This window comes from Oncorhynchus nerka, linkage group LG3, assembly GCF_034236695.1.
Source record: "Oncorhynchus nerka isolate Pitt River linkage group LG3, Oner_Uvic_2.0, whole genome shotgun sequence".
Lineage (NCBI taxonomy): Eukaryota > Metazoa > Chordata > Actinopteri > Salmoniformes > Salmonidae > Oncorhynchus > Oncorhynchus nerka.
In genome coordinates, this window is record NC_088398.1 from 70,585,323 (window position 1) to 70,611,814 (window position 26,492).

Sequence of the window (26,492 nt, forward strand, 5' to 3'; positions counted from 1 at the left end):
GGCATGGTTAATGTTTGTTATTTTTGTGTGGTGTCTGTGGACTGAGCAGTTGTCTCGGGGGCACATCCGTGGCTTGGTGGAATTTGCCAGCATGCTGGGGAGTTCTATTTCCTTGCCAGCTGGCTACAGTGCGTAAATTCCCACCGCAAATCTGCACGAAGACTAGGGTTGAGTTATTGTAGGTTTTGGGGAAGCTCCGTATCTCATCTCTCTTCTGTGGTACTCAGGGTGATTGTCAATTCTCGGGTTGTGGTCTGGTGTGCTCAGCAGAAGGGAAGAGCCAGAATTGTTTTTTTGTGTGATTATGGCGTCTTATGTAGATAAGTTCATTCGCTCTCCATCAGAGGAATTGTTAGATTTAGGTACTAAAGAACAGCTGTTGAAGGTCGCGGAACACTACAAGGTTGAGATTAGTGATAAACGTCTAAAGAATTCTATTAGGTTGATATTGAAGGCCAATCTGATGGAGAGTGGTATTCTAGAAGTTACCACTGGGCCAGCCTCTGCTGAGGATTTGTCGTCTCCCCATAACGTTACAATGGACATTCCATCGGTTAGTCCTAGTAACCTTCTTTTTGAACAGCAGAAAGAACTGCTTTTGTTACAGCTGGAGCATGATCGTGAGAAGAGAGAGCATGATCGGCAGCATGATCGTGAGAAGCTAGAGCATGATCGTGTAAAATATGAAAAGGAATTGGCATTTAAACAAGATATGGAGCGTGCTAAAATCAAATTGCAACAAGAACGTATAGAGTTGGTTAGGGAAGGAAAGATCTCAGGGGAGAGTTTGTTTTGGGAAGGTGACCCAGATTTACCTAGGGGTAGTTCCGCTTTTGGTCGTGCCCCAGAGACATTTGATATTGTTGGGAACTTACGGTTATTGCCTCGGTTTAATGAAAGGGACCCCGAGACATTCTTTTCGTTGTTTGAGCGGGTTGCTGACGCTAGGAGTTGGCCTGATTCTGACCGCACTTTAATGTTGCAGTGTGTGCTGACTGGTAAAGCGCAGGAAGCATATTCAGCTCTTAGTGTACACGATAGTGCCAGTTATGATAAAGTTAAAACAGCGGTGTTACAGATTTATGAATTGGTCCCTGAGGCTTACCGCCAACGATTTAGAACTTTAAAAAGGGATGATAACCAGACTCATGTTGAGTTTGCGCGACAGTTGTCTTTACAGTTTAATCGCTGGTGTTCCGCCTCTGCAGTTGTGACTTTCCAAGGGCTGTGTGATCTGATTATGTTAGAGCAATTTAAGGACACAATTCCTGATCGTATTGCCACGTATATTAATGAACAGAAAGTAAAGAATGTTGCTGAAGCTGCAGTTTTGGCAGACGAGTATGTGTTGACTCACAAAAGTGTCTTTGCAGAACCCCGTATTCGGAAAGAGTGGGGGCGTTCGGATAGATTTGGGCTTCGCTCACCGAGATACTTTGGTTCTCGGGCAGAGTTCTATTCAACTAAGGTTGAACCTGACTCCCATGGTAAAGCTGACTTTGGGCATGAGTGTCACTACTGTCAAGGTTCAGGGCATTGGAAAAACGAATGTCCACTTCTCAGGTTAAAGGGTGCTTACGCTAAATCTAAGCCTACTGCATTAGCTGCACCTGTTCCACATCAGTTCATTCATGACTCATTTCCTCAGGCCCAGGAGAATGTGAAAGTCCATATTGATCCAGACTATTTACCTTTCATTACAGAAGGTTTTGTGTCTATGTTAGGAAGTAAAGACCTAGTGCCAGTGAAGATCCTGAGAGACACAGGTGCCTCTGAATAATTTGTGTTGGAGTCTGTGTTACCCTTTTCTGCTGAGACTGATTCGGGGAATAGTGTTCTAATTAGGGGAATAGGTTTGAACACTCTGTCAGTTCCATTGCATAAACTGATGTTGGATTGTGGGCTGGTGAAGGGTGAAGTTGTTGTGGGTGTGCGTCCTTCGTTGCCTATTGAGGGTATCGATGTTATCCTTGGGAATAACTTGGCTGGTGAGCGTGTATGGCCTGTCGTGTTTCCATCTCTAGTGGTTTCCACTAAGCCGTCATTTGTTGGGATTCCTGATGAGAGTGTACAGAGTTTCCCAGAGGTGTTCTCTGCGTGTGCAGTGACACGTTCTATGAGCCGTGGCGAACTGGTCACTGCGCCGACTAATGATAATAATACAAAGTATGTCACTGTTTTCCCTGTTATCCCGTTATCTGTAACCCGCTCAGATCTAATCAATGCGCAACGGGATGACCCCACGTTGGAAGAGTTGCGTGATCAAATTGTGCCTATAGAACAGTTGGGAGATGTCGCCCATGGCTATTTTCTCCAAGAGGATGTCCTGATGAGAAAGTGGGTGTCTCATGATAGTGTTTTTCTGGGGAGGCAATTAGTCAGGTTGTTGTACCAGTTAAGCTTCGTGAGTTGGTGTTGGAAACTTCTCACAGCGACGTGGCTGGACATATGGGGGTGAGGAAAACCTACAATCGCATATTAAGACATTTCTTTTGGCCTAGATTAAAGAGGATGTTTCTGATTTTATCAAAACTTGTCACACCTGTCAATTAACTGGTAAGCCTAATCAAGCTATTAAACCAGTACCATTGTTTCCTATTCCTGTACTCAGCCAACCTTTTGAGTATCTGATTATTGACTGTGTGGGTCCTCTGCCTCGTTCTAAAAAGGGTAGTAGTTACCTGTTCACTGTGATGTGTCAGACCACTAGGTTTCCTGCTGCCTATCCTCTCCGATCTATCACGACTAAATCGGTGTTAAAAGCTTTGACTCAGTTTCTCTCATTGTTTGGAATCCCTAAGGTCATTCAGAGTGATCAAGGATCTAATTTTACCTCTAATCTGTTTGGTCAGGTTCTTCAACAGCTCCATATTAAACACAATTTGTCTAGCGCCTATCACGCGCAAAGTCAAGGAGCACTGGAACGTTTCCATCAAACACTAAAGTCTTTGTTGAGAGCTTATTGTACTGAGATGGATAAGGATTGGGAGGAGGGGTTGCCTTGGTTACTGTTAGCTGCTAGGGAAGTTTCACAGGAGAGCACAGGTTTCAGTCCAAATGACCTTGTGTTTGGACATAGGGTGCGTGGACTTTTATCTGTTCTCCAGGATGACTGGAAGTCTCCCGAGCCTCCTCAGTCCCTGTTATCGTATGTGTGTGATTTCCGGCGACGGCTGTATGCCGCTGGTGAAATGGCTAAAGAGAAGTTATCATCTTCACAGGAGAGGATGAAGGGCATATTTGATCGCCGAACTGAGCCTCGTCACTTTAGTCCAGGTGACCAGGTTCTTGCTCTGCTGCCAATTGTTGGTTCTCCTTTTCAAGCCAAGTTTCAAGGTCCATATACAGTGGTGCGCCAGTGCACTGAGCAAAATTATCTAGTTGCCACTCCAGAACGGAGGAAAGCACACCAGCTGTGCCATGTAAATCTGTTAAAACCCTATTATGCACGTTCCTCTGAGACTGAACAGTGGGATTCTACAGAGGACGGTAAAACCTGTTATTTTGGCTGATACCGTTGTTTCCTTGGGTTCTTGTCGTGCTAGATCTGTGCATGAGGAGGAAGATGTTCCTGGTCCTGACGATTGTATATTGCAGGGTAGATTGAAAAATTCAGAAACACTGGATATTTTAGACAGTCTTCTCACTCACCTACCTGTTGATGGGCGGAAAGAGATAGTTGGTCTGATTCAGAGATTTCCAGGTTTGTTTTCTGATACACCTACACGTACAAACTTAATAGAACATGATATTGACATTGGAGGTGCTGACCCCATTCGTCAGCGCTTCTATAGAGTTTCTTCAGAGAAACTACGTTGTCTGGATGCTGAGGTCAAGTACATGCTGGAGAGTAAGATAGCAGAGCCTTCTTTCTCCAGTTGGGCTTCTCCCTGTATCTTGGTCAGTAAACCGGATGGAACAAACCGTTTTTGTACGGACTACCGTAAGGTAAACAGTGTCACAAAACCAGATTCATTTCCTCTTCCTCGGATGGAGGACTGTGTTGATCAAGTCGGTGCAGCTAAGTTTGTGAGCAAATTTGACCTGTTAAAAGGCTATTGGCAGGTGCCACTGACGAGTAGGGCACGTGAAATCTCTGCCTTTATTACACCCTTTGGTCTGTACTCGTATTCAGTTATGAGTTTCGGTCTGTGCAATGCACCTGCCACTTTTCAGCGACTTATGAACAGGGTTGTCGACGGTCTGACCGGGTGCGCTGTTTATTTGGACGATGTAGTGATCTATGCAGATACTTGGGAAGAACATCTGTCCCGTATTCAAGCCTTGTTCGAACGTCTGGCTGCGGGTCGCCTCACAATCAATCTGGCAAAATGTGAGTTTGCTCAGGCGACCGTTACATACCTTGGAAAAATGGTTGGGCAAGGTGAAGTGCGTCCTGTTCGGGCTAAAGTGGTGGCTATTGATGCTTTTCCACCACCAACTACTAAAAAGGAACTGATGCGTTTCTTGGGCATGATTGGTTATTACCGTAGTTTTTGTAATAACTTCTCTACTGTGGTCGCTCCCTTGACAGATATGCTGAAAGCTAAGGCTGTTTATGTTTGGTCTACTCGTTGTCAACACGCTTTTGAAGAGGCAAAGAGGTTGCTTACCTCAACTCCAGTGCTGGCTGCTCCTCGCATGGATTTGTCATTTACCTTGCAGGTGGATGCTAGTCATGTGGGGGCAGGTGCAGTTTTGCTGCAAGCAGATGTGTCTGGGATTGAGAGGCCTGTTAGTTTTTTTTCCAAAAAGTTTAACGATTATCAGTTGAACTATTCGGTTATTGAAAAGGAAGCGCTAGCATTAATTTGGGCACTACAACACTTCGAAGTGTATGTCGGGTCGGGGGTAGTACCTATTGTGGTCTACACCGACCATAACCCCCTCACTTTTTTGAGGTCCATGATGTGTCCAAACCAGAGGATAATGCGATGGTGTTTATTTTTACAATCATTCCATCTCGATGTGAGGCACATCCGGGGGACTGAAAACGTGATTGCTGATGCGCTCTCTCGTGCGCCCTGTTCCTAATGTTTACGTGACTGACCATTGTTTCGTATTGTCATGTTCTCTCTGTCCTGTCTGCTCCCTCCTGGTCTTGTTTTCTTCTTTCCTCTTAAATGTTGCTTCCTGTGCGAAGGTCGCTGAGGTCTGGGGAGGAGGTTGGCTGGGGCAAATTGTAAGTGTGAACACGTAAACCCTCATCAATTTGTGGCGCAGAAGCTGTGTCAATTTGGAACTTAGAGGCTGGTATTTTGTTCCGGGGTCCTTGTTGGTCCCCGGTTTTATGGGGGGGGATGTGACGACCCTCCCACTCTGTCTGCCGTATTCTCTCTGTTATTTCCTTATTAGGATGCTGGTGGGCGGAGTTGGGAGGGTCGTCAGCTACATGGGAAACACCTGGGCCCGGTGTCTCCCAGGATAAATACACCACTTCCCCATTCATGGAGGAGTCTCTCTCCATGCAGACACCCTCTGTAGATTGTGTTGTGGTTCTTGGTGGCCGTTTGTTTGTTTGTTTGCTTTGGCACCTTTCATCACCCTGCATTATCACATTCATGCATGCAAAACACTCACTTACACTACTGATTACTGATTACACACACCATTGTCTATTATACTTAGTTGCTTTAGGTAATAAATACATATTTTGCTACTCATTATCTCCACGTTGTCTCCCTTTGTTACGGGCATTGAGCCGGTTCGTGACACATGGGACAGCGTAATGCCCATCCTGGCGGTCTGATAGCTGCTGCGGCCCCTGTGACTGGTACCTGATCCACAAACGGCTGTGCGTAACTTGGGACAGCGTAATGCCCATCCTGGCGGCCTGATAGCTGCTGTGGCCCCTGTGACTGGTACCTGATCCACAAATGGCTGTGCGTAACTTGGGACAGCGTAATGCCCATCCTGGCGGTCTGATAGCTGCTGCGGCCCGTGACTGGTACCTGATCCATAAACGGCTGTGCGTAACTTGGGACAGCGTAATGCCCATCCTGGCGGCCTGATAGCTGCTGCGGCCCCTGTGACTGGTACCTGATCCACAAACGGCTGTGCGTAACATGGGACAGCGTAATGCCCATCCTGGCGGTCTGATAGCTGCTGCGGCCCCTGTGACTGGTACCTGATCCATAAACGGCTGTGCGTAACTTGGGACAGCGTAATGCCCATCCTGGCGGCCTGATAGCTGCTGCGGCCCGTGACTGGTACCTGATCCATAAACGGCTGTGCGTAACTTGGGACAGCGTAATGCCCATCCTGGCGGCCTGATAGCTGCTGCGGCCCCTGTGACTGGTACCTGATCCACAAACGGCTGTGCGTAACATGGGACAGCGTAATGCCCATCCTGGCGGCCTGATAGCTGCTGCGGCCCCTGTGACTGGTACCTGATCCATAAACGGCTGTGCGTAACATGGGACAGCGTAATGCCCATCCTGGCGGCCTGATAGCTGCTGCGGCCCCTGTGACTGGTACCTGATCCATAAACGGCTGTGCGTAACTTGGGACAGCGTAATGCCCATCCTGGCGGCCTGATAGCTGCTGCGGCCCCTGTGACTGGTACCTGATCCACAAACGGCTGTGCGTAACTTGGGACAGCGTAATGCCCATCCTGGCGGTCTGATAGCTGCTGCGGCCCCTGTGACTGGTACCTGATCCACAAACGGCTGTGCGTAACTTGGGACAGCGTAATGCCCATCCTGGCGGCCTGATAGCTGCTGCGGCCCCTGTGACTGGTACCTGATCCATAAACGGCTGTGCGTAACTTGGGACAGCGTAATGCCCATCCTGGCAGCCTAATAGCTGCTGCGGCCCCTGTGACTGGTACCTGATCCATAAACGGCTGTGCGTAACTTGGGACAGCGTAATGCCCATCCTGGCGGCCTGATAGCTGCTGTGGCCCCTGTGACTGGTACCTGATCCACAAACGGCTGTGCGTAACATGGGACAGCGTAATGCCCATCCTGGCGGCCTGATAGCTGCTGCGGCCCCTGTGACTGGTACCTGATCCATAAACGGCTGTGCGTAACACGGGACAGCGTAATGCCAAAACAAATGCTCTCATTACCTAGTTACTGTAAACAGACCATCTACTCCACGACTCAGCTGTCATCACACGTCTGTCAGCTGAACAATGCAACTGTCTATTTCCTTTATGTAGGCTCATTTTATCCAGTTTTTCCTGTAGCATCCGTCTCTCAAGACAACCAACATTAGGTTGTTCACTATGTACCTCAAAGACTGAATTATTAAACCAAGGTTCTGCTAATTTAATATTATGCTGTAGAGCAGGCTATCATTGTACTATTACAACATGATATATTCTATTAAGCGTATATTTCTGCACATTAAAATGGCTCACCGTGGCATGTTCACTTTTTCATGTGGACCTGTGGTGTCTTTGTTAAATTGTACTTTGTCTAAAATTGAAGATTACATGTTGTACTCCTGCTGGTTATCTACAGTAATCTGAGACCACATGTTGTACTCCTACTGGTTATCTACAGTAATCTGAGACCACATGTTGTACTCCTGCTGGTTATCTACAGTAATCTGAGACCACATGTTGTACTCCTGCTGGTTATCTACAGTAATCTGAGACCACATGTTGTACTCCTGCTGGTTATCTACAGTAATCTGAGACCACATGTTGTACTCCTGCTGGTTATCTACAGTAATCTGAGACCACATGTTGTACTCCTACTGGTTATCTACAGTAATCTGAGACCACATGTTGTACTCCTACTGGTTATCTACAGTAATCTGAGACCACATGTTGTACTCCTGCTGGTTATCTACAGTAATCTGAGACCACATGTTGTACTCCTGCTGGTTATCTACAGTAATCTGAGACCACATGTTGTACTCCTGCTGGTTATCTACAGTAATCCGAGACCACATGTTGTACTCCTACTGGTTATCTACAGTAATCTGAGACCACATGTTGTACTCCTGCTGGTTATCTACAGTAATCTGAGACCACATGTTGTACTCCTGCTGGTTATCTACAGTAATCTGAGACCACATGTTGTACTCCTGCTGGTTATCTACAGTAATCCGAGACCACATGTTGTACTCCTACTGGTTATCTACAGTAATCTGAGACCACATGTTGTACTCCTGCTGGTTATCTACAGTAATCTGAGACCACATGTTGTACTCCTGCTGGTTATCTACAGTAATCTGAGACCACATGTTGTACTCCTGCTGGTTATCTACAGTAATCTGAGACCACATGTTGTACTCCTGCTGGTTATCTACAGTAATCTGAGACCACATGTTGTACTCCTGCTGGTTATCTACAGTAATCTGAGACCACATGTTGTACTCCTACTGGTTATCTACAGTAATCTAATCTGAGACCACATGTTGTACTCCTACTGGTTATCTACAGTAATCTGAGACCACATGTTGTACTCCTGCTGGTTATCTACAGTAATCTGAGACCACATGTTGTACTCCTGCTGGTTATCTACAGTAATCTGAGACCACATGTTGTACTCCTGCTGGTTATCTACAGTAATCTGAGACCACATGTTGTACTCCTGCTGGTTATCTACAGTAATCTGAGACCACATGTTGTACTCCTACTGGTTATCTACAGTAATCTGAGACCACATGTTGTACTCCTGCTGGTTATCTACAGTAATCTGAGACCACATGTTGTACCCCTGCTGGTTATCTACAGTAATCTGAGACCACATGTTGTACTCCTGCTGGTTATCTACAGTAATCTGAGACCACATGTTGTACTCCTGCTGGTTATCTACAGTAATCTGAGACCACATGTTGTACTCCTGCTGGTTATCTACAGTAATCTGAGACCACATGTTGTACCCCTGCTGGTTATCTACAGTAATCTGAGACCACATGTTGTACTCCTGCTGGTTATCTACAGTAATCTGAGACCACATGTTGTACTCCTGCTGGTTATCTACAGTAATCTGAGACCACATGTTGTACTCCTGCTGGTTATCTACAGTAATCTGAGACCACATGTTGTACTCCTGCTGGTTATCTACAGTAATCTGAGACCACATGTTGTACTCCTACTGGTTATCTACAGTAATCTGAGACCACATGTTGTACTCCTGCTGGTTATCTACAGTAATCTGAGACCACATGTTGTACTCCTACTGGTTATCTACAGTAATCTGAGATCACATGTTGTACTCCTACTGGTTATCTACAGTAATCTGAGACCACATGTTGTACTCCTGCTGGTTATCTACAGTAATCGGAGCAGCAAGTTTGAACATGTACCATCATATACTCCAACCTTGAAAGAATAGTAACTATTCATTATCTTAGGCTTTGTCCCCTGCCTCTCAATGCACTTCGCTCCAGATGAGTTTCCTGCATCATCCCTATTGTCTGGAGATTCAACCATTTTCAAGGACAAAAAAAGGGGACAAAAATAGTTATTTTCTTTATTACCAAAAGCACATGTGTGCGTGCACACACACTGTAGACACACCGACAGACACACACACACTAGAAACCGACCGACCGACACACACACACACAGAGACCGACAGACACACACACCGGCAGACACACACACTAGACACACACACACACACACAGAGACCGACAGAAACACACACTGTAGACACACACACACACCGACAGACACACACACACCAACCGACAGACAGACACACAAACTGCTGTATCGTTCTAACATTCATTTTTTCTCTGCCTTGCCCTTGGGGCTGAAGAAGGCAGACATGCTCTTCATGCCTGTTTTGTCCACCTTGGCCAAGGTCTTCTGTGCAGCACTCATCTTCTTGGGCGGCTGGAGGACGAGAAAAGAGAGTCAATAGCATTGCTCATCCGCCTTGAGTGAAGACGGCTGAAACGTTATTACATATCAGCGTGACTCATTTTCAGACCGAGGTTACTTGTAGGCCTCTGCACTGCATTGCTTTAAACTGCAATCACGTAGACTGGTTTAGCTTGACAGAAAATTATATACAGGGCTGTAAAATACATTTATATACAGGGCTCTAAAATACATTTATATACAGGGCTGTAAAATACATTTATATACAGGGCTGTAAAATACATTTATATACAGGGCTGTAAAATACATTTATATACAGGGCTCTAAAATACATTTATATACAGGGCTCTAAAATACATTTTAGTTGATAGCACTGCTGCTCCCAATTTAAAGTTAGGAGCACCACATCAAATTTAGCTGCCCCAGAAAATGTTTTTATTGATAGACTGTAAATCAATGTAAATTCTAGCTTCTGCTGAAGCACATGTTGTTCCCTAGAAACGAATACGAAACACTGTAAATTAGTTTAACTCAAATGTTGATACAAATACCTGTCATTGAAATGAAAAATAGTTGTGAAATATTAGGTTTCTACTGTTTCCTACTGAGATGCATTACATAGACAACTGTACACTGTCTGTTTCAGAATGTCAGGTTTGTGATGAGGACATGCAAATCTGTCATTCAATCATTGCTATGATCATTGATCACCTGAAGAAGCTATGCCTTTTCCTTTCCTGCCCCCATGTCTGGATATACTGTTAAAGTTACCAGGTTGTTGGCTAGCCAATGAGGTAACCTGACTGACCGTCTGGATATACTGTTAAAGTTACCAGGTTGTTGGCTAGCCAATGAGGTAACCTGACTGACCGTCTGGATATACTGTTAAAGTTACCAGGTTGTTGGCTAGCCAATGAGGTAACCTGACTGACCGTCTGGATATACTGTTAAAGTTACCAGGTTGTTGGCTAGCCAATGAGGTAACCTGACTGACCGTCTGGATATACTGTTAAAGTTACCAGGTTGTTGGCTAGCCAATGAGGTAACCTGACTGACCGTCTGGATATACTGTTAAAGTTACCAGGTTGTTGGCTAGCCAATGAGGTAACCTGACTGACCGTCTGGATATACTGTTAAAGTTACCAGGTCCAGGTTGTTAACTAGCTAGCTAATGAGGTAACGTCACTGATCAAGGTGCTAACGACCCGCGACATGGTTTATGAATGTAAAATGCGGCCTGCTAATGGAGATGCATCTCCCAAAAAACGTAGCGGCAGTAATACGGGTCACAACTTGAATGGTTTGGGCTAGAGACGCTTGGGGACGATTTGTTTTTATAGATGGTGCTTCTAAATCAAAATTGAATGTCACGCAGCTAAATATTTAGGAGCATATGTGACCAAAATGGTTGCACTTCAGAGCCCTGTAAACGTATATGTATGATGTAGGCATGACTATAAAAACCAAAAAGACATGAGATTTAGCTATAAAACGACCTATAAAACTGTTAGAGAAAAAAATGCCTGCAAGAGTCCCCCCCATTTCTCTCCTTGGTCCCTTCGTGCAGACTGCCCCTAATCTCACTCACTTTGCGGGAGAAATCGGAGCTGTTGAATTTGGTGTAGTCCTCTCCTGCCTCCAATGGTTTGTCAGTCAGTTTCCGCTTCTGCCGACCGAACACGGCACTTACACAGTTAGCCGTACTTTCCACTCAGAACACCAACCATCACATCCCAGACACACGGCACAGACACGCAAGATACCATGACTACCGCAAACCCACCAACACACGTGAAACAGGAATAAAAACACACTAATCTACTGCTACACTGCAACCATCAGGTGAATGTCAATAGAACACAGTTGAAAAGCCACTGGTACTGCAATATCTAAAAGCAAGCAGTAAATTGAAAAAAAAAAGCAAAAAAATGGACCAAATAAATAAACACATAACTTGGAACAAATATACTGAAAACAAATATAACTACAGTGTGACGACACAAATTCAAAATGAAGCGGGAGAAAATACCTTTGAGGGAGGCTCCACCTCTTTAGGACTTGAGAGCTCAGGTAACCTGTCAGGAGGAAACTGAAGGATTACTGACTCACCATCAAACTGTTACACACTAACAATACTGCTTAATGTGATACCTTCAGTACTATCATGGTCTTAATATCACAATCTGGCACACATTTCCAGTCAAAGTGCTGCCCTGGGCCCTGCACTGTGTGGGATGTGTTTTGAAAAGAACTGTCAGCGAGTTCTTTGAATTCTGTGGTGACGGCCTCAAACCGCCCACTCATCTGCAGTTTTGGGGGCGGTTTCCATTAAATAAAAATGACTCAGTGGCAGTTACAATGAAGCTACATGAAAATGTCATTCTAGATTGTGCTTTTAACATGAATACATAAAAGCTAAGTATAGTCCATGTGTGTACATACTGGAGATGCTTGAGGAGGGCTTTGCTCAGGTCTTCACTGATGTACTCAGATATCAGGCCATGGGCATACCGCAGGTAGTCCTCTGTGTGATTATGAATAGAGGGCGTGAGAGTGTTAATACCACAGCATCACTTTATACACTTCATTACACAATTATAACCTTCCTATTGATATCACAGAAAACTGGGTTTACAATCTGAGCTTGTGTGAAACTCAATGTAAAACAGGAATTGGCTAAGTCTGCTGTGCTAGGTCCTGGGGCATGGCTAGGTCCTGGGGCGTGGCTAGGTCCTGGAGCATAGCTAGGTCCTGGGGCGTAGCTAGGTCCTAGGGCGTAGCTAGGTCCTGGGGCGTATCTAGTTCCTAGGGCGTAGCTAGGTCCTGGGGCGTATCTAGGTCCTAGGGCGTAGCTAGGTCCTGGGGCGTAGCTAGGTCCTGGGGCATAGCTAGGTCCTGGGGCGTATCTAGGTCCTAGGGCGTAGCTAGGTCCTGGGGCGTATCTAGGTCCTAGGGCGTAGCTAGGTCCTGGGGCGTAGCTAGGTCCTAGGGCGTAGCTAGGTCCTGGGGCGTAGCTAGGTCCTAGGGCGTAGCTAGGTCCTGGGGCGTATCTAGGTCCTGGGGCGTAACTAGGTCCTGGGGCGTAGCTAGGTCCTGGGGCGTAGCTAGGTCCTGGGGCGTAGCTAGGTCCTGGAGCGTAGCTAGGTTCTGGGGCGTAGCTAGGTCCTGGAGCGTAGCTAGGTCCTGGGGCGTAGCTAGGTCCTGGGGCGTAGCTAGGTCCTGGGGCGTAGCTAGGCCCTGGGGCGTAGCTAGGGTCCTTGGGAATATGTACAAAATACAGCCCAAAATGTGCATGCGCCAGTTCATGCAAAAGTTGGCATTCTCACATCAATTTAGTTGACGAGAGAATATGCTCACCTCTCCGCAAACTATAGACTATGAGTACACATCTCTGCTAGTGGTTTAAATATTGTATCGCAAGCTGGGAAGTAAGTATTTTGTGCAAATGGAGGAAATTATGAAAAGCTTGTTCATAAATAAAACAGGAAAACATATGAACAAGAATTCAGCCATTTGCCGTTAGTGAGAAGAGAAGAAAAAAAATATCTGTAGAATTTAAGATAGACATACGAATATTCATCCTATTTAGTTTATTTTCATAACCATTGGAGAATAAATGATTCACCTTTTTTGGCCGTGATGGGTTTATATTTCCGAAGAAGCCATACAACAAACGACCATGCACATCTAATTTAACCTAGTAGCCGAGGAAATAAATAGGCTATAAATAGGCGTTCAAGTTTTCAATCCCATAGAGAGCACATTTTATAATACAGTCAAATTTAACATTGAAGTAGGCCTATGTATACTACTGCAAGTACTGTAAATACATTTTATTTTGAGTCGTCGGCCCTAGACAATGTCTCAGAATTTGCGTGCCGTCCATCATGTTTAGGTTGGTGGAAGAGTGGATGGAGAACATTGCTGAATCTAAATGTTCTACTGACAGGTCCGCAACAAGTTGCCGTTGTTTTCTCATTCACAAACTGACACAAGCCATTCCCCACAGCAGAAATTACTGCTAAAGACTCAAACAGTCTGCCAACACAGTAAATAGACCGGTAGCTTACGTAAAATATTTGACAGTATGGGTAGGCCATAGTATTGCTGTGTGATATGAGCATGACATTATAGCCTATTTCATCTCAGAGCCTATTTTTTTTTTTACCTTTATTTAACCAGGCAAGTCAGTTAAGAACAAATTCTTATTTTCAATGATGGCCTAGGAACAGTGTGTTAACTGCCTGTTCAGGGGCAGAACGACAGATTTGTACCTTGTCAGCTCGGGGGTTTGAACTTGCAACCTTCCGGTTACTAGTCCAACGCTCTAACCACTAGGTTACCCTGCCGCCCCTATACCAAGACAGGACATAGAAAAACAATATTCTACTGACAAACTAAATATTGAACAACAATTCATATTTTTTATGCTGTGGCCTAATGCCAATAGTTACAAATTATACAGCAAATGATAGGCGTCATATTCATCATAAATGGTGAATGGAGGGTTTTACGACAGATCAATTATAACAGGTGATTTATAACAGGAAACATGGCGTGCACCAAGTATAGAAACTACACATTTTTGCTCAGTCTTTTCAGAAATGGCGCACGCAGATATTTAGTGTGAAATGTATGAAACAGTTATAAATGAGGCCCCTGATCTCTACAAGGGGTTTGGTGCCATCCTCTGGTTCATGTTATGTATGCAGGCCAGGGAGAGCATGCACAGGTATATAGTACTGGACCAGACTGGACCTGGGCTTGACTCACCTTCCTGGGTCTCTGACTCCTGCTTGACTCGGACATACGTCGTGGACTTTACTCCCTCTCCCACTGAGATGTTACTCTCTCTGAGGGTCTTCACTGTCCTCTCAGCCTGGAACAGCAGAGACACAGCAAGACCAACAACACAGTTAACGCTGTCACATCTACTGGCCATTCCCTACTCCTCTCCTGGGAACCCACAGCATGACCATTCCTCACTCCTCTCCTGGGAACCCACAGCATGACCATTCCTCACTCCTCTCCTGGGAACCCACAGCATGACCATTCCCTACTCCTCTCCTGGGAACCCACAGCATGACCATTCCCCACTCCTCTCCTGGGAACCCACAGCATGACCATTCCCTACTCCTCTCCTGGGAACCCACAGCATGACCATTCCCTACTCCTCTCCTGGGAACCCACAGCATGACCATTCCCTACTCCTCTCCTGGGAACCCACAGCATGACCATTCCCTACTCCTCTCCTGGGAACCCACAGCATGACCATTCCCTACTCCTCTCCTGGGAACCCACAGCATGACCATTCCCCACTCCTCTCCTGGGAACCCACAGCATGACCATTCCCCACTCCTCTCCTGGGAACCCACAGCATGACCATTCCCCACTCCTCTCCTGGGAACCCACAGCATGACCATTCCCTACTCCTCTCCTGGGAACCCACAGCATGACCATTCCCTACTCATCTCCTGGGAACCCACAGCATGACCATTCCCCACTCCTCTCCTGGGAACCCACAGCATGACCATTCCCTACTCCTCTCCTGGGAACCCACAGCATGACCATTCCCCACTCCTCTCCTGGGAACCCACAGCATGACCATTCCCCACTCCTCTCCTGGGAACCCACAGCATGACCATTCCCTACTCCTCTCCTGGGAACCCACAGCATGACCATTCCCCACTCCTCTCCTGGGAACCCACAGCATGACCATTCCCCACTCCTCTCCTGGGAACCCACAGCATGACCATTCCTCACTCCTCTCCTGGGAACCCACAGCATGACCATTCCCTACTCCTCTCCTGGGAACCCACAGCATGACCATTCCCTACTCCTCTCCTGGGAACCCACAGCATGACCATTCCCTACTCCTCTCCTGGGAACCCACAGCATGACCATTCCCTACTCCTCTCCTGGGAACCCACAGCATGACCATTCCCCACTCCTCTCCTGGGAACCCACAGCATGACCATTCCCCACTCCTCTCCTGGGAACCCACAGCATGACCATTCCCCACTCCTCTCCTGGGAACCCACAGCATGACCATTCCCTACTCCTCTCCTGGGAACCCACAGCATGACCATTCCCCACTCCTCTCCTGGGAACCCACAGCATGACCATTCCCCACTCCTCTCCTGGGAACCCACAGCATGACCATTCCCTACTCCTCTCCTGGGAACCCACAGCATGACCATTCCTCACTCCTCTCCTGGGAACCCACAGCATGACCATTCCCTACTCCTCTCCTGGGAACCCACAGCATGACCATTCCCTACTCCTCTCCTGGGAACCCACAGCATGACCATTCCCTACTCCTCTCCTGGGAACCCACAGCATGACCATTCCCTACTCCTCTCCTGGGAACCCACAGCATGACCATTCCCTACTCCTCTCCTGGGAACCCACAGCATGACCATTCCCTACTCCTCTCCTGGGAACCCACAGCATGACCATTCCTTACTCCTCTCCTGGGAACCCACAGCATGACCATTCCCTACTCCTCTCCTGGGAACCCACAATATGGCAGAACACCTGATTGCTGATTAGTTTAAGACTATAACACCTTAGACTAGGACACCTGGGGGTACTGGGCCTATCCACAGGGGGTACTAGGTCCCCTGAGGGTGCTGGGCCTATCCACAGGGGGTACTAGGTCCCCTGAGGGTGCTAGGCCTATCCACAGGGGGTACTAGGACACCTGGGGGCACTGGGTCTATCCACAGGGGCAACTAGGACATCTGAGGGTACTGGGCCTATCCACAGGGGGTACTAGGACACCTGGGGGTGCTGGGCCCATCCACAGGTTGGTACTAGGTCCCCTGGGGGTACTGGGCCTATCCACAGTGGGTTCTGGGACACCTGGGGGTACTGGGCCTATCCACAGGGGGTACTGGGACACCTGGGGGTAATGGGCCTATCCACAGGGGGTACTAGGACACCTGAGGGTACTGGGACACCTGAGGGTACTGGGCCTATCCACAGGGGATACTAGGACACCTGAGGGTACTAGGACACCTGGGGGTACTGGGCTTATCCACAGGGGGTACTAGAAAATAATCATGAGACCAATGGCCTGCTGGTAAAATGCACATGAGGGGGTACTTCAGGGGTCCTCCGAGCAGAGTAACATTCAGTTGGTGGCACAGAGCAACATTCAGTTGGTGGTACAGAGTAACATTCAGTTGGTGGTATAGAGTAACATTCAGTTGGTGGTATAGAGTAACATTCAGTTGGTGGTACAGAGTAACATTCAGTTGGTGGTACAGAGTAACATTCAGTTGGTGGTACAGAGTAACATTCATTTGGTGGTACAGAGTAACATTCAGTTGGTGATACAGAGTAACATTCAGTTGGTGGTACAGGAACTGAAAAAGGTTGGAAACCACTGCAATAGAGGATGATATGGGCATATGCAGCTCAGTGATCAACGTGTACCTTTTTCTTTAACCATTCCATGGTCCTCTCCTGGCTGTAGCGCTGAAACTTCTGACTGCCCACCTCTGAAGGAGCAGCACAAAGAGCATGTATAACACCTGAGACCACCACATTACACTTGTATTCTGTGTGCACATTCTTAGAAAATCAGAAACAATGTGACAAGAGTGCTGCAGTCTCTGAGGATCTGATATACACATTTAATCCAGCAACCATTCATGTGCGCTTCAGACTGACGTATGAGTGAGAAGATAATTATTGGGTTGAGAGGGGTTGTAATCAGAGATTGATAGTTGATTGTTTATGAGGAGCACATTATCTTTCAACATTATTTTGTATCTGCTGAACACAGTGACCTCTGACCTTTCTCCTCAGCCACATGGTGCAGGGAAGCCTGGGAGCGTGTGCAGCTCAGCAGCCTGGTGCATGCTGGGAAGTCCTCGTCCATCACTACCTGGTCCACGGGCTGGAACTTCCCCTACAGCAGAACACAGAGAAATTAAATCACAAAAAGAAGAAGACAGATGACATCACAAAAGGGCAGAAATGACCTTGCAGAGAGAAAGACCGAATGATATGTCATCACAATGACCGAACAGAGATGGAATCACACAGGACAGAGATGACATCACAAAGAGAGAAGGACAGGACATCGCAAAGAGAGATAGATGATTATGCACCCGGCCTCCCCCTGCCAGAATCCGAAGTCAAATGTCTGCTGTTTGCTGATGATCTGGTGCTTCTGTCACCAACCAAGGAGGGCCTACAGCAGCACCTAGATCTTATGCACAGATTCTGTCAGACCTGGGCCCTGACAGTAAATCTCAGTAAGACCAAAATAATGGTGTTCCAAAAAAGGTCCAGTCACCAGGACCACAAATACAAATTCCATCTAGACACTGTTGCCCTAGAGCACACAAAAAACTATACATACCTTGGCCTAAACATCAGTGCCACAGGTAACTTCCACAAAGCTGTGAACGATCTGAGAGACAAGGCAAGAAGGGCATTCTATGCCATCAAAAGAAACATAAATTTCAACATACCAATTAGGATTTAGCTAAAAATACTTGAATCAGTCATAGAGCCCATTGCCCTTTATGGTTGTGAGGTCTGGGGTCCGCTCACCAACCAAGACTTCACAAAATGGGACAAACACCAAATTGAGACTCTGCACGCAGAATTCTGCAAAAATATCCTCCGTGTACAACGTAAAACACCAAATAATGCATGCAGAGCAGAATTAGGCCGATACCCACTAATTATCAAAATCCAGAAAAGAGCCATTAAATTCTACAACCACCTAAAAGGAAGCGATTCACAAACCTTCCATAACAAAGCCATCACCTACAGAGAGATGAACCTGGAGAAGAGTCCCTAAGCAAGCTGGTCCTGGGGCTCTGTTCACAAACACAAACACACCCTACAGAGCCCCAGGACAACAGCACAATTAGACCCAACCAAATCATGAGAAAACAAAAAGATAATTACTTAACACATTGGAAAGAATTAACAAAAAAACAGAGCAAACTAGAATGCTATTTGGCCCTAAACAGAGAGTACACAGCGGCAGAATACCTGACCACTGTGACTGACCCAAAATTAAGGAAAGCTTTGACTATGTACAGACTCAGTGAGCATAGCCTTGCTATTGAGAAAGGCCGCCGTAGGCAGACATGGCTCTCAAGAGAAGACAGGCTATGTGCTCACTGCCCACAAAATGAGGTGGAAACTGAGCTGCACTTCCTAACCTCCTGCCCAATGTATGACCATATTAGAGAGACATATTTCCCCCAGATCACACAGATCCACAAAGAATTCGAAAACAAATCCAATTTTGAAAAACTCCCATATCTTTTGGGTGAAATTCCACAGTGTGCCATCACAGCAGCAATATTTGTGACCTGTTGCCACGAGAAAAGGGCAACCAGTGAAGAACAAACACCATTGTAAATACAACCCATATTTATGCTTATTCATTTTATCTTGTGTCCTTTAACTATTTGTACATTGTATATATATATATAATATGACATTTGTAATGTCTTTACTGTTTTGAAACTTCTGTATGTGTAATGTTTACTGTTAATTTTTGTTGTTTTTCACTTTATATATTCACTTTGTATGTTGTCTACCTCACTTGCTTTGGCAATGTTAACACATGTTTCCCATGCCAATAAAGCCCTTGAATTTAATTGAAATAGATGAAATCACAAAGGGGGGACAAGAGAGATCACAAAGAAAGAAAGACTGACAAAGATCATAAAGGGGGAGAGATGAAGATGCAATAAAACCAATTACATTCATTTCAAAAGTGAGTATGGTCTTATGGCCTTACCTTAGGGTGTCCACCCAGAGTGTGTGAAAAAGCACTTTGGTGTTGACATTTAATTTCCTTATGTTATAAAATACATTTTACCAAGACAAATATAATTCATGTTCTGAATCATTCAGTGGGCTCTTTCTCTGAAATAGCATTAACATTATGTCCAAAAAGTCTGATTTCTTAACCTAATACATCCGATAATAAGCACCGAGCTCTGTTAACAGAGGTGTAGCTTTATCTGCAAAACTTTTCAGGATTTTACATTGTGGTCGTCGTCTTCCAAGTTGTTTCCATGGGTCGCAAAACTTTTGCAGGACATGAGCTGAATTAAATGTAAAAGGCTTGAAAAGGTTTTTAAAGAACAGGAACTCTGCATTAGAGGTCGACTGATGGCCGATTAATTGCGATTAATCGGTAATCGGCCAATTACATTGCAATCCACGAGGAGACTGCGTGGCAGGCTGACCACCTGTTATGCGAGTGCAACCAGGAGCCAAGGTAAGTTACTATCTAACATAAAACTTATCTTATAAAAAATAATCAATCTTCACATAATCACTAGTTAACTACACATGGTTGATGATATTACTAGGTTAACTAGCTGGTCCTGTGTTGCATATAATCGATGCGGTGCCTGTTCATTTATCATCGAATCACAGCCTACTTCGCCAAACGGGGGATGATTTAACAAAAGCACATTCACGAAAAAAGCACAATCGTCGCACCAATGTACCTAACCATAAACATCAATGACTTTCTTAAAATCAATACACAAGTATATATTTTTTTAATCTACATATTTAGTTAAAATTAATTAATTTTAGTAGGCAATATTAACTAGGGAAATTGTGTCACTTCTCTTGCATTTAGTGCAAGCAGAGTCAGGGTACATGCAGCAGTTTGGGCTGCCTAGCTCGTTGCGAACTGTGTGAAGACAATTTCTTCCTAAATTTTACATAATTATTACATAACATTGAAGGTTGTGTAATGTAACAGCAATATTTAGACTTAGGGTTGCCACCCGTTCGATAAAATACGGAACGGTTCCGTATTTCACTGAAAGAAAAAATGTTTTGTTTTCGAAATGAGCTCCTAGAGTTTGCGGCTCTCCTTTATTTTCAAGTTTTCTACTCCGCTAGCCAGCACCTCGCCTAAATAGGTGTGCGTTTCTTTTTCTTCTAGAGAGTTTCCGGATTTGACCATATTAATGACCAAAGGCTCGTATTTCTGTGTTTATTATATTATAATTAAATCTATGATTTGATATTTGATAGAGCAGTCTGACTGAGTGGTGGTAGGCAGCAGCAGGCTCGTAAGCATTCATTCAAACAGCACTTTCCTGAGTTTGCCAGCAGCTCTTTGCAATGCTTGAAGCAAAGCGCTGTTTATGACTTCAAGCCCATCAACTCCCAAGATTAGGCTGGCAATACTATAGTGCCTATAAGAACATCCAATAGTAAAAGGTATATGAAATACAAATGGTATAGAAATAGTCCTATAATTCCCATAACTACAACCTAAAACTTCTTATCTGGGAATATTGAAGACCACCAGCTTTCATATGGTCTCATGTTCTGAGCAAGGAACTTAAACGTTAGCTTTCTTACATGGCACATTGCACTTTTACTTTCCTCTCCAACACTTTGTTTTTACATTATTTCAACCAAATTGAACATGTTTATTTAATTATTTGAGACTAAATGTATTTTATTTATTTATGTATTAAGTTAAAATAAAAGTGTAGCCTAGTGGTTAGAGCGTTGGACTAGTAACCGGAAGGTTGCGAGTTCAAACCCCCGAGCTGACAAGGTACAAATCTGTCATTCTGCCCCTGAACAGGCAGTTAACCCACTGTTCCCAGGCCGTCATTGAAAATAAGGATGTGTTCTTAACTGACTTGCCTGGTTAAATAAAGGTAAACAAAAAAAAATTAATTCAGTATTGTTGTAATTGTCATTATTACAAATATATATATAAAATCGTCCGATTAATCGATATCGGCTTTTTTTGGTCCTCCAATAATCGGTATTGGCATTGAAAAATCCTAATTGGTCGACCTCTACTTTGCATTCATATGAACAGCGTATACTAAAATATGAAAAGACTTGATGTCATGTCTCAAAAACAATATATATTTTACCTCTATATTGTTTTATGTCCCCTAGATTTCAAAAGAAAGATGTCAAGTTCAACCTGCCTGTCAGGTAGCCTTTATTTTCATACAGCATCCAACCTAGCTGACACAGTGCTATTTTCCTGATGTCCAGTGTGACCACTTTTCCCTCTGGCCTCCATTGATTTAGTCGTGCTAATTTTGACCATACTACAAGGGTAAAAACTCCAAGAAGTTTTGAACGGATAATGAAAGAGACATGAGGTTTGAACATTGGTTTTCTTGGAGGATTATCTACATAATAAAGATAGTATTTTGCACATTGGTCAAAAGATGCGTTTTTGATTGGACACACTACTTACCTCTTCACCCGCTTTGATCAAGTAGGGCAACAGTAGGTAGAGGGGATCCATTGGAGTGACATACAGAAGTCTCCCATCTGTTCAAAATCAAATAAAACATTTGAATCTTCAACACCACAATGTACTCCATGTATTAAGACTGGTTAAGCTTAACTACCTATCATCTGATTGGAAATTACCTCGCTGTACTGTCTGGCCAATGAACCAGGAGTGGAAGTCCTCGTTGAAGGCTTTGACCTCATACAGCTGCACATCACCACTGCCCAACAGGTACAAAGACGCTGCATCTAGAAAAGTACAAATAGATAGCTAGCTAATTCCACTAGATAGAGTAAAGCTAGCTACCACTTTTGAGAATGCTTTTTTTTCAATGCGTTTGACTTTCATAGTTTTGCTTCGAATGATAGGTAGTTTACGTGGTGTTTCTGTGTATTGATGCTAACTTGCTACCTGTTGAAGGGTTCCTAAGCCGGATGAAAGTAGGGTCACTGTCATCTTTCTTTGGTGTTTCCACTGCAGAGTCTGTGTGGACAAAGAAATACACAAATACACGACATGCTGCTGCTGTTGTCACCGATGCAGACCACTGCTGGACGCGAAACTTTGTTGCAAGTGGAGCTGCTCCAGTTAGATAACGATGGATCTAGCTCTAGTTTAGATCACTGTAATATGGATTTATAGCTATCGTGAAGTTGCGCTAACTCGACTACGATGGATCATGCAACAACAACTGCCATTGTAGTAGCTGGAAAGACGAACCAGCATGGACAATAACTTCTGTCTAAACTACTATAACGTTAACTACCTAACGTTACGTAGATGCCAGCTAGCTATTTAGTTAACTAGCGAACGTTAGACCACAGGTTAGATATACACATATTTGTTATACCACAGATATAACAATTACTGTTACAATATTAGGTTATGCACAGATGAAAGTGAAATGAGTAAACTAACGTTAGCTAGCTACAGTTGCCTAATTTACCTGCTGCAACAACAACCCATCTGTCGTTTTGTGAATGTGGTGTCCTCTTCTTTTTAGTGGTCATTTTGATCTCGGCTGGCTAGCTAGCTAGTTAAAATGGCACGCAAAAATTTAAACGTGTATTTTTTTTCAAGAAGATAGTTAGCTATCCGGTTGTTGTCAGTGCAACAAATCAGCGTCTCGTCAGCAGCACAAAAAAAGTACTTCCGTGTCACTGAATTTGGGAAATGGTAAAATAAAAGTCCCCCACGTAATAGTAGAAAAGTCTCAATAACCTGTAATGATTAATTACATATGACAATAATTAGAGTATCAGCAGCATAAAAGAGGTGGTTTGGTGGTGGGACACAATGCAAATAGTCCAGGTAGCCAATGTGCGGGGGCACTGGTTAGTTGGGCTAATTGAAGTAATATGTACATGAATGTGTAGTTAAAATGGTATTCATTTGATTACCTGTGCAGGAGTCTTATGGCTTGGGGGGGAAAGCTATTGAGAAGCCTTTTGGTCCCAGACTTGGTGCTCCAGTACCGCTTGTGGTAGCAGACAAAATAGTCTATGACTGGGGTGGCTGGGATATTTGACAATTTTTAGGGTCTTCCTGTGACACCGCCTGGTGTAGAGGTCCTGGATAGCAGGCAGCTTAGCCCCAGTGATGTACTGGGCGGTACGCACTACCCTCTGTAGTGCCTTGCGGTCGGAGGCTGAGCAGTTGCCATACCAGGAAGGATGCTCTCGATGGTGCAGCTGCAGAACCATTCGAGGTTCTGAGGACCCATGCAAAATCTTTTCAGTCTCCTGAAGGGGAATAGGTTTTGTCGTGCCCTCTTCACGACTGTCTTGGTGTGCTTGGACCATGTTATTTTTTATTTAATTTTTTCCTTTTTTTAGAGGGAGGATCAGCTTAATATTGAGGAAAGAATGTAGCTTCCAATGTAATTGTCTGCATCATTTCCAATCCCCCATATTTTTTGGGTAAATATATCCATACATGCATGTATACATATACACATATATACATACACATACAGTGGGGCAAAAAAGTATTTAGTCAGCCACCAATTGTGCAAGTTCTCCCACTTAAAAAGATGAGAGAAACCTGTAATTTTCACCATAGGTACAATTCAACTATGACAGACAAAATGAGAGAGAAAAAATCCAGAAAATCACATTGTAGGATTTTTAAAGAATTTATTTGCAAATTATGGTGGAAAATAAATATTTGGTCAAAAAGTTTATCTCAATACTTTGTTATATACCCTTTGTTGGCAATGACAGAGGTCAAATGTTTTCTATAAGTCTACACAAGGTTTTCACACACTGTTGCTGATATTTTGGCCCATTCCTCCATGCAGATCTCCTCTAGAGCAGTGATGTTTTGGGGCTGTTGCTGGGCAACACGGACTTTCAACTCCCTCCAAAGATTTTCTATGGGGTTGAGATCTGGAGACTTTCTAGGCCACTCCAGGACCTTGAAATGCTTCTTACGAAGCCACTCCTTCGTTGCCCGTGCTGTGTGTTTGGGATCATTGTCATGCTGAAAGACCCAGCCACGTTTCATCTTCAATGCCCTTGCTGATGGAAGGAGGTTTTCACTCAAAATCTCACGATACATGGCCCCATTCATTCTTTCCTTTACACGGATCAGTCGTCCTGGTCCCTTTGCAGAAAAACAGCCCCAAAGCATGATGTTTCCACCCCCATGCTTCACAGTAGGTATGGTGTTCTTTGGATGCAACTCAGCATTCTTTGTCCTCCAAACACGACGAGTTGAGTTTTTACCAAAAAGTTCTATTTTGGTTTCATCTGACCATATGACATTCTCCCAATCGTCTTCTGGATCATCCAAATGCTCTCTAGCAAACTTCAGACGGGCCTGGACATGTACTGGCTTAAGCAGGGGGACACGTCTGGCACTGCAGGATTTGAGTCCCTGGCGGCGTAGTGTGTTACTGATGGTAGGCTTTGTTACTTTGGTCCCAGCTCTCTGCAGGTCACTCACTAGGTCCCCCCGTGTGGTTCTGGGATTTTTGCTCACCGTTCTTGTGATCATTTTGACCCCACGGGGTGAGATCTTGCGTGGAGCCCCAGATCGAGGGAGATTAGCAGTGGTCTTGTATGTCTTCCATTTCCTAATAATTGCTCCCACAGTTGATTTCTTCAAACCAAGCTGCTTACCTATTGCAGATTCAATCTTCCCAGCCTGGTGCAGGTCTACAATTTTGTTTCTGGTGTCCTTTGACAGCTCTTTGGTCTTGGCCATAGTGGAATTTGGAGTGTGACTGTTTGAGGTTGTGGACAGGTGTCTTTTATACTGATAACAAGTTCAAACAGGTGCCATTGATACAGGTAACGAGTGGAGGACAGAGGAGCCTCTTAAAGAAGAAGTTACAGGTCTGTGAGAGCCAGAAAATCAATGTAATTTTCTGGATTTTTTTTTCTCATTCTGTCTGTCATAGTTGAAGTGTACCTTGATGAAAATTACAGGCCTCTCTCATATTTTTAAGTGGGAGAACTTGCATAATTGGTGGCTGACTAAATACTTTTTTGCCCCACTGTACCCCACTGTACCTATATAGACATACATACTTTTTAAAAGAATATACCTTTATTATTATTCCCCGCAAACCCTACCGCCAATCCCCCAATTGGAGTAAACTAATAAACACTTCTACATTTACCTTCAATTTATACATCTTATACACATTTTACAGACACAGTCTACTTTACAATAGTTCTCTCTTGTTTGTTCTTAGTCCTTCCTCTATTTCTGATGTCCATCCAGTTTGATTTCTATTTGTAATTATGCTATTTCACGGAAGTTCCGAACCTATATACATTCTACAGATCCCGTATGCTTTACATTGTTTATCCTGTTATTAGTCCCACCCTTCAGCTCCATTCAACCCCTCCCATCTATCTCTCAACATCATCCATTTAGGATTTCTATTTGCCATATATTTTTCAACTGTGCTGTGATGCTTCACAAAATAATTGAACCTTCCTATTCTCATAGATTCTACAGATTGTAAATTAAAAATAAACATTGTTATATTATTATATTATTGATTGATTATTGATTGATTGGCTATGGCTTTTCAAATCACCCAGTATTGCTATCTGTAATGTTAGTTCCAGGTAAATGTTGCAACTCTTCAGCCATTCCTGGACCTGGGATCAAAAATGAGCTACATATGGACAATACCAAAATAAATCATTTAATGACTGCCTCCTCACAGTATAATCTGCAGAGCTGGGAAGATTATATCCCCCATATATATATAACTTTCTATTAATTGCAAGAATTTTGTATAGTAATTTATATTGAAAAATTTGAAGTTTTGAATCCGGCGTTGTTTTGCGTATCAATTCATAAACCATGTGCCATGGAATGGGTACATCGAAAATCTCTTCACAACTATTTTGCCATTTATATGGCACAGCTGTCAGTTTTTTGGTCCTTAATAAATGAAATTGGTAT

At 44.4% G+C, this 26,492-nt stretch overlaps 1 protein-coding gene across 2 annotated transcripts; it reads right to left on the bottom strand.

Moving 5' to 3' along the window:
* Positions 1 to 9,417: 9,417 nt before the first annotated feature.
* rnaseh2b (ribonuclease H2, subunit B) lies at positions 9,418 to 23,207 on the bottom strand. Of its 2 annotated transcripts, XM_029654437.2 has the most exons (11): positions 23,014 to 23,205; positions 22,479 to 22,550; positions 22,208 to 22,315; positions 22,029 to 22,105; positions 17,591 to 17,705; positions 17,228 to 17,292; positions 14,561 to 14,666; positions 12,230 to 12,311; positions 11,817 to 11,862; positions 11,376 to 11,453; positions 9,418 to 9,799 (listed from the first exon to the last, which is right to left on the bottom strand). In XM_029654437.2, the coding sequence occupies exons 1-11, from the start codon at positions 23,075 to 23,077 to the stop codon at positions 9,689 to 9,691; spliced, it is 924 nt and encodes a 307-aa protein (XP_029510297.1). In that variant the 5' UTR covers positions 23,078 to 23,205; the 3' UTR covers positions 9,418 to 9,688. The 2 variants fall into 2 exon arrangements, with proteins under 2 accessions (XP_029510297.1, XP_029510298.1); XM_029654438.2 differs by lacking the exon at positions 11,376 to 11,453 and having other exon boundaries at positions 23,014 to 23,207.
* Positions 23,208 to 26,492: the final 3,285 nt, after the last annotated feature.

Bases quoted from the DNA above. Each gene is read 5' to 3' on its own strand.
- rnaseh2b (XM_029654437.2), bottom strand. From the start codon at position 23,077: ATGACCACTAAAAAGAAGAGGACACCACATTCACAAAACGACAGATGG. The intron at 14,667-17,227 runs GTACACGTTGAT...CTGCTGTTCCAG, and splicing joins TGGAATGGTTAAAGAAAAAG to GCTGAGAGGACAGTGAAGAC. The intron at 11,863-12,229 runs GTATGTACACAC...TCCTCCTGACAG, and splicing joins GCCCTCCTCAAGCATCTCCA to GTTACCTGAGCTCTCAAGTC.